This window comes from Mytilus trossulus, chromosome 3 (assembly GCF_036588685.1).
Source record: "Mytilus trossulus isolate FHL-02 chromosome 3, PNRI_Mtr1.1.1.hap1, whole genome shotgun sequence".
Classification (NCBI taxonomy): domain Eukaryota; kingdom Metazoa; phylum Mollusca; class Bivalvia; order Mytilida; family Mytilidae; genus Mytilus; species Mytilus trossulus.
In genome coordinates, this window is record NC_086375.1 from 73664451 (window position 1) to 73673093 (window position 8643).

Consider the following 8643-nt stretch of genomic DNA (forward strand, 5'->3'; position numbering starts at 1 on the left):
TCCAACTCTGAAGAAAAGACAAACTGTGTGGTGCATTATCAAAATTTACAACTTTATACAGAACTTGGAATGAAAATAACTAAAATACATAGAGTATTAGGAATTCAACAAAAGGCATGGCTTAAAACCTACATAGAATTCAACACCAACATGTGAAAACAGGCAAACAACGACTTTGAGAAGGACTTTTTCAAACTGATGTGTAATAGGTATGTTTCTCGTTTTTTTTATATACTATATATATATATATATATAGATTAGACCGTTGGTTTTCCCGTTTGAATGGTTTGACACTTTTGGGGCTCTTTATAGCTTGTTGTTCGGTGTGAGCCAAGGCTCCGTGTTGAAGTCCGTACATTGATTATTATGGTTAACTTTTTTTTTTAAATTGATATTTGAATGGAGAGTTGTCACATTAGCACTCACACCACATCTTCCTATATCTATGTTTATTTTTAAATGTGTAAGATTTTAAAGTGTTATCAGGATCTCGAGTTTGCTTGTTGTCTCATTGTCGCATTACCCACATTGATTTAATAATGTTTTGTGGTTTTTGTGTCAGCTTCTAGTACTTATCTAAAAGTATTCCTACTTTTTCAGCGTTTTTGGTAAATGTATGGAAAATTTTCGTGCTAGGGTGACTCTAAGACTAATCAATTCAGCCTCGGAAGAAAAACTAAAAAAGTTAGTAGCTCAGCCGTCGTTTCTATGCTGTCAAATTTCCAATGAAGATCTCGTTGGAGTACACAACCAACAGATCAACCTAACTCTCAATAAACCCATATATGCCGGACAAGCTATTTTAGACCTTTCAAAGAGACTGATGTATGAATTTCATTACAAGGTGGTGAAGCCTCAGTACGGTGACAAGATCAACTTGCTGTTTACAGATACAGGTATGATATTTTTTGTTTGTTTGTTTGTTTGTTAAAATAAAAGCCATTGTTTCTTAATATTTCTCATTGTTTTCTCCATTGTTTAAGTAGAATAAAGAAAGAGATTCCTCTTTGGTATTGTGCTAACATTTCTGAATTCATTTTAGATTCGTTGTGTTATGAGATTCTGACTGAGGATGTATATGAAGACATGAAACCTATCAAAGACCGATACCTCCAACTACGGCTCATTCAACAAAACGAAACATCTCTTTTCCAGCAAATATAATAAAGTCGTTTAGAAATTTAAAGATGAGCTTGGTGGTGAGTTCTTTCAAACAAACATGTTTTTCTCTCTCTCTAAAGTTTAACATAAATTTTCTTTCAAATATTCCTTTTTCTTGTGAATTTTAAACAGATATATCATGTTATCTTATAATTATCTTTTAAATTTTCCTTTTTCTTTTGAAATTTCTGTTAAATTTTTCTTTTTCATATGATTTTTTTGTTAAATTTTTCTTTTTCTTTTTCTTTTAAATTTTCCTTTTTTCTTTTCTTTTTCTGTTAAATTTTCCTTTTTCATGTGAAATTTCTGTTAAATTTTCCTTTTTCTTTTAAATTTTCTTTTAAATTTTCCTTTTTTATTTTATTTTCTGTTAACTTTTCCCTTTTCTTGTGAAATTTCTTTTAAATTTCCCTTTTTTATTTTATTTTTCTTTTAAATTTTCCTTATTTCTTTGAATTTTCTGTGAAATTATTATAAAATATTGTCTTTCTCATCTGTCTCAAAAAATCTTTTCAGGCGTTCCTTTAAAAGAATTCGTTGGCTTGAGACCTAAATTGTACAGCCTTTTGTATAACCAGACCTTTACAGAAGGTATCACATGCGAAAAGGAAAAAAAAGTGGCGAAAGGCATTTCAAAAACTGAAATAAAACAGACTCTCCGACATGAAATGTATAAGAAATGTTTGAATGAAGAAACTACGACCACCAATTCAATGACGTGCATTAGAAGTAAAAATCATGAACTGTTCATGGATACCGTTGTGAAAAAAGGACTGTGTAGTTTTGATGATAAACGTTACTGGAAGAACCCAATTGAAAGCTATGCCTATGGACATTATAAGATAGACACATATTAGTGATAGTATTTATTAAATATTTAAAAAAAAAAAATAACCGTGTCAGTCTGTTTGCATATATGTCCATAATGAAATTTATAAATGTTATTCCTATAAACACCACATTGAATGAGTGTCAGAGAGATCATATAAATTGTTTTTCACAGGGGAAATTTGTTCATATTTTCTGGTCTTCCCAGACCACGGTGGGTGTAATTCTTCCCGTACCGGTCTCTTTGCGGCCACCCTCACCGGAATCATATTTCCTTTGCTCCACATCGGGTCTGTTATAGTTTGAAGTGGAGTGGTAGTTGACGTCTCGTTTTCATATATTATTGTTAGAGGTGCCTGCAATAATAAAAATGAAATATTTAGATAAATAAACCAGAAGGAAATGAAATACTTTAATTAAGAACAAAAGGTTGCTTGCAAGTTCAATTCTATACTAAAAAAACAAGTATTGCTTTGTTCGCATTTAAGTGTATCAAGTTGAGCATACATGGTGATTCATGAGAAGAAAAACAAAACACCCTCTATTGCAAGACTTACCTATTGTATGTATTGTTAACTTTTTCTCACCTTGAACATGTATGAAATATTTGCCACTGAACGATAAGCAACGTGACGTTAAGCACGTTATTGCGTCAATGTCGTGAAATGCGACAGAGCAATTTGATAAATAGCTCTTCTATGAAAACTAACTAGTTCAGCTTTATGAAATTTATATCCATAGATGAGGCAGGTATTACTGTTTCCAAAAATATTAAAAATATTCTTTAACTTTTCATAATAGTTTCAAATAATGATACAAATATTACCAAAACGTCAAAATATGCGTGTATTTAATGAATGGCTACTATTTATTTTGAATTTATTGAACCATAAAACTAATTTTTGACTCTTCACATTGAATTATCCGCGAAGCGGATTATGTAAAATGTGAAGAGTCAAAAATTTGTTTTATGGTTCAATAAAATCAAAATAAATTATTGCCATTCATTATAAATAAATTTCTATCAAAAACAAGGCTCAAAGAACTTTTTATATTATTTATCTTGACAATAACAACGTACACACATGTTGGCGTATGAATACACAACGTCAGAGTGGGCGTGTCGCCATCAAAATTGACAACATTGAAAATAAAACTAATAATTTTAACCAATCAGAAGACAGTAAATACGCAAAATTTATTTATTCGAAAAATAACTTTTGCGGGAATTTTTGTGGTCTAATAAAAAAGTTTAAAATCCGCGAAAATTCGCATGAATGATAAACGTCTAATTTGATTCATGACGCCATTGCTGTTTTTTGTATTGATCGAACGGTAAACATTTATTTTTTCAAAAATAAATAATCCTCGCCATGGTCAGGTTTCTGAAAATAGTAAGTTATCAAAATTTATCGCTTTTTAAAATATCAGATGATATAAAATTTTGTTTTTATAAATTATTCCTATAAATGTGCTTAGATAGACTATTTCAAATCCGGAATTTTACAGCACTCACACCTCAACAAAAAAGCATTGGCCTCGGGAAAATGTCTTGCAAGATTGTCCAATGTCGAATTTCGACGCTTTTTACAAAAACACTGTCAGTTTCAACGTCATTTTATTAAATAATCAATTTGTAGCATATAAAACAGTGCTTTTCGTAATTGTGCTTTCACCCCACAATACGATAACATACTTTTTGATAAGCTGTTAAGTCGAAATGACTTCGATTTTTAAGGGCATACGATACAGTTTTGATCCTGTATTTACAAGTTCGTGAACATTTGCATATAGGCTATTTTTTACCTGATTAAATCAAATATGTAATAAAAAAATATACCTTCATGTGCTACTTTTTGAGTAAAATGAGGTCGAAATTTTGTATATTTGCTCAAAATTCAGATTTGTGGCCGTAATTTCTTTTTCGAAAGAAAGACATAACTTTTTTGTTATAAAAGATAAACACATATTGTTTTTTGTAAAATAATCGGTAATTTCTGTTTTTTATAAGTATCTTTAAAAATCATGCATTTTTTATTCAAAAATAACTCATATTTATCAAATGTTCATGAATTGAGGAAAATAAGTAATTTTTTGCTGCATATTTATCAAAATTAAAAAAAAATCCTCTATTTACAGTTTTATAAAATTTGGATCATGTAATCTCCCTGCAAAATGAAACAAATTGCTGTTGGAAAAATGGGGGTCCATGAACTCGTTTTCAAATTAAATCAGTTTGAATGATAAAAATCAGTCGAAAAATGCATCTTTTCCCGATATGTCACAGTTTGACGTCGCGAAAATAACATTTTACGTTAGCAACGTCATTACCTCCCCTGTAACAGTATCGTATGCCCTTAAGGAGGCTCGCGGGTATAAAATTTCCAGAAAAAAAATAAAGTTTTATTTTTCATTGCAAATTTTATCTATTACCTTTTATAGTTGTTACTCTATCATATGGTACAAAAATCATTCCAAAAAATCAATTCGTGTCGGCCCCAGGTGACTTAAAGTATAGATTTCATTAAAAAAAGCTCCAAATTATATCCCTTTGGTGCAAAAACACCATTTTTTGACACTAAAATTGAAATATCTTTTTTTAACTCATCGGTGACCTATATTTTTTATTGTTGTATTCGAAAAAGCTGTGCATAAACTAAAAAATTGTAAAATTTAAGCGATTTCTGTAATTTAGTTCATTTTTTATTTCGATATTACCGCTATTTCTCCTATTAGTTCAACAGAAAAAAAGGACATTAACCAAAATGTATGCTTCTTTCGAAGGCAGATTGTGAGCGTAAATGAACGGTGACCCCACTTTTTTATTTCATTTTTCTATTAAGTATAAGATAAAGTTCATATATAGAAAAATATAGAGAAATCCTATATTAAATAAAAAAATTAATTTAGACCCGCGAGCCCCCTTAACAAATCAAATGTCTTGCAAGTTTGTCCACTGAGCAATTTTCTTACGTTTTGAACGTTTTCGATTCGGGACGCTATACATATATTTGTTTTCAAATTATTTCTAGAAGTTTGTTCTTTGTTTTGGTGTTAAACACCACATCATACATGTATAAGCGAAATTTGTTGTATTTTATTGACCTGTCATCAAAGGTAGGAGAAGCCGGACATCAGGCGACCTTAAGTTAAAATAGTTGCAATAACTGTCGATTAGGATCGGAGTCGAACAAATCTCGCCACGAGCGTATCTTAAAATTACCATGCTTTTTGTCACTTTATATGAACTTATTAGGCCAATCATCCCCCTAGGCCACCGAATTTGAAAGCAGTTCGTATATGAACGATATTTCATTGTTTTTAAATAACAAGTACGGTTCGATTTTATGTTTTAAGATCAGAGGACACAACAAAATAACCAAATTACAAATTTCGAAAATAGATAGAATCATAGAAACCACGATAAGAACTGCAATATATAAAAAAAAGTTATAATAATAGAAAATGAATAATTATCTAAAATGAAAAAAAACCATATGGTAATTTGTCAATAAATAGATAAAATATTAGTTACAGAACAGAAGAATTTCATATCCGAGACAGAGAGGATTAAATATTGTAAAGAGATAAAGAAACTAAAAAGAAAAGAGCAAAAAAATAAAAGTTACAATAAATATAAAGAAAAATACAACACAAGCCGAATCAGAAGTCCGAAAAATTCATTTGCTTGCGTATCTGCCAGTAGCAAATATTTCATACATATTCAAGACTTTGAAGTATCCATAATGATCAAAAATGATAACAATCAAAACGAACAAAGTATACTCGATTACCGACGTAAAACTTCAATTTTTGACGTTACCAATTGGGACGCAATTTCGTGCGTAACGTCACGTCTACAACCAATCATGATTCTTGAACATATTTAAACTCTACATTAATAAATGTATACTTACGGAAGGTGTTGGTGGTGGTGGCGGTGCATAAACCGGCGCTACATTTTCTTTAGGAACCACCTGCACCTGTGGCTGGGAGAGCGGCTAAAACATGAAAAATAAAATGAAACTCAAACTCAAATGTCATGAAGAAAGTTTTATACTTACGAGAGGTTTTGGTGGTGTGCATATTGTTTTTCGTTCATTATTTTGTACATAAATTAGGTTGTTATCTTTTTTCTCCCCTCGGATGTTTGTTTTACAATCATCATTTTGAAGCTATTTATAGCTGACTATGAGATATGGGTTTTGCTTGTTATTGTTGATGGTCGCAAGGTGACCAAAAGTTGACAATTTCTGTATCATTTGGTCTCTTGTGAAGAGTTATCTTATTAACAATCATACCACATCTTTGTTTTATGTTATTCAATTGTTGCTTTAAATTAGTTGAAATAAAAGGCAAATGTGAACACCGATATCTCCCCTAACAAAAGCGAGGTAGATAGATAAACAGAAAGATAAACGGTAATAGACAATACTTAAAAACTTCCTGTTGATTACGGTAAGCGCATACACACAGAGAGAAAAAAACACCTCAAAGGGTATAATCTTTAATTTCCTCGGGTTTTAAAGAAAACTCCTACATGTGAACCTCGTGTAAAAACAAAAAGAAAGAAAATAGTCTTACCTGTGGAAAGTATGCCGTTAGGGACTCTAGGTGCCCCCACAGTGTAAACAGATCATCCAGCTCGTTCAGCCCTAAATTCAGCTTCATAGATCCATTTGACGCAGCCAAGTCTAAATAAAGGAGTCCTCTAGCGGACTTTTTATAGGTAAGCACTTTCCCTCTCCCGAATTGAGTTTTGTATTCCGTTCTACCAGTGGAAGTAACAATTTGACTAAATTGAACATTTTCGGCTGCCATTATAACACTTAATCGTAAATAGGTTTCTAGACAAAGGTTAGAAGTACTGACTTGAAAACGAAGAATACGCACTTTTATACTTATTTCATTTTTCTAGCTAATATTATCTAACCCAATAATATTACACTTTGAAGTATGGGTGGGACTAATAGAGGGATAACAACCCCATTCTTAGGTTTCGGATAACAACTCTATACAAAATTGTTTATGTAGTGCGCAAACAAAAATGCGCTTAACAACAAAACAACGTGTTGATGAATCTCTAGAAACTATACTGTGATAATATGTCATTTTTATTTTTGGGTTTCTTAACTTAAAATCTTTATCTAAAGCAGCTACATTGTAAAAAAAAACCCAACACGTTCGATTTTTTTTCTGAATTTTTTTTTTAGTGCCATTGTCTCGTACCTAATATTTTCTTATTATATGTGTTTCCGTTCCCCCTTTTTTCGAGTTATACTATTGTTGAAGATCATATAGCAACATCTCAATTCTTTCATATTTATTCCTTTTCGTATTGTTCTCTTTTTTTTTGACACAATCATAATCTCCCGCCTTTTTATTTTTAATTAAACTTTGATTTTCTTCCTTTAGAAATTATCATACTGTGTAATTACTAAATATGCTAATATCTCCTTTGTCATCACAATGGATGCTTAGTCATATATAAATTAATCCTAAAATGGCATCCCAGTTTAGTCTAAATGAATTAAATTTATCAACCCAGCTTTATTTAATGAATCTCATCATAACCAAGATCAGAGGAATTATCTGATATGATCTATGAGATTAAAAGATAACGTTTATTTGGTCTTAAAAATCATGTAAAAATATCAAAAATGCTATAGAGGTTGATGGGAAACATTAGACAGACCTTTAATAGTAGGATATGAAATGTTTATACTGTAATATAAAACATGTATATAGTCTTTGTTTTTCTTGTTATTAAGCAATATAGTTGTGATAATTTATTAAATGTTAATTGTTTTAAAGTTGGTGCAAAGGGAGCTACCATTTAATTTTTATGGGGGGGGGGGGGGGGGGGGAGGGGGCTAGGATGAAATTAGAAAAAAATAGGTAGGACAGGAGTTATGAGTAAAAAAAAAAGGCAGGATGAGACACTTGCAAAAAAAAAAGTCAGGATGAAAAAAAGTCAGGATAAACTAAAAAAAAAAAGGCAGGACCGAACAGAGTGAAAAATAAAAAGGCAGGACAGAAATTATAGCTAAAAAAAAATGCAGGACACAGTTTTTCATCATAGCCCCCTCCCCCCATAAAAATCAAATGGTAGCTCCCTAAATAATTGTGATAATCCTTAAAGTTCATATTTCAAATCATGATAGTTGTACTCCTGATAACATGCTGTTAGTTATATATATTTACTATATGCATTTACAATGATAGTTTAAGAGAGGAAAATATACTCTATAGAGTCTTAGACAAATTTTATATATAAAAAAAAAGAGTAGTTCTTATACTATAGACTAGTTTTGGTGCTAACTGTTTTATGGTGCTATGCATTCCGCCAGATTCCCCTATAAAGACACAAGTTTTATAAAGAAAGTAGTACACTGCATTTTTACTATAGTTTTGGTGCTGTGTATTCTTACAGTGAAAAAAAATAAGCATTTACGGTTGTTAATCAAACCATGATACCCTGTATATATTTTATCTATACTTTGTTACTTTAGTGTAACATTCCATTCACTTAATTTTTGCTTCATGCATGTTTTCAGATTTTTATTTTAAACATGGAAACCATGTGGGTTATATTTTTATTTTATAACATAAGTTATCTTCTATCACATTCCATCAAGTTACTTTTTATAAATT

At 30.8% G+C, this 8643-nt stretch overlaps 1 protein-coding gene across 2 annotated transcripts; it reads right to left on the minus strand.

Moving 5' to 3' along the window:
* Positions 1 to 2060: 2060 nt before the first annotated feature.
* On the minus strand, positions 2061 to 6841 carry LOC134709712 (uncharacterized). Of its 2 annotated transcripts, XM_063569861.1 has the most exons (3): positions 6574 to 6841; positions 5907 to 5990; positions 2061 to 2345 (listed from the first exon to the last, which is right to left on the minus strand). In XM_063569861.1, exons 1-3 carry the CDS (start codon positions 6808 to 6810, stop codon positions 2109 to 2111), a joined length of 558 nt encoding a protein of 185 aa, XP_063425931.1. In that variant the 5' UTR covers positions 6811 to 6841; the 3' UTR covers positions 2061 to 2108. The 2 variants fall into 2 exon arrangements, with proteins under 2 accessions (XP_063425931.1, XP_063425932.1); XM_063569862.1 differs by lacking the exon at positions 5907 to 5990.
* Positions 6842 to 8643: the final 1802 nt, after the last annotated feature.

Coding starts and splice junctions, on each gene's coding strand:
- LOC134709712 (XM_063569861.1), bottom strand. CDS start 6,810: ATGGCAGCCGAAAATGTTCAATTTAGTCAAATTGTTACTTCCACTGGT. Junction 5,991..6,573: donor TAACGGCATACTTTCCACAG/GTAAGACTATTT, acceptor TTCATGTTTTAG/CCGCTCTCCCAGCCACAGGT. Junction 2,346..5,906: donor CACCACCACCAACACCTTCC/GTAAGTATACAT, acceptor TTATTATTGCAG/GCACCTCTAACAATAATATA.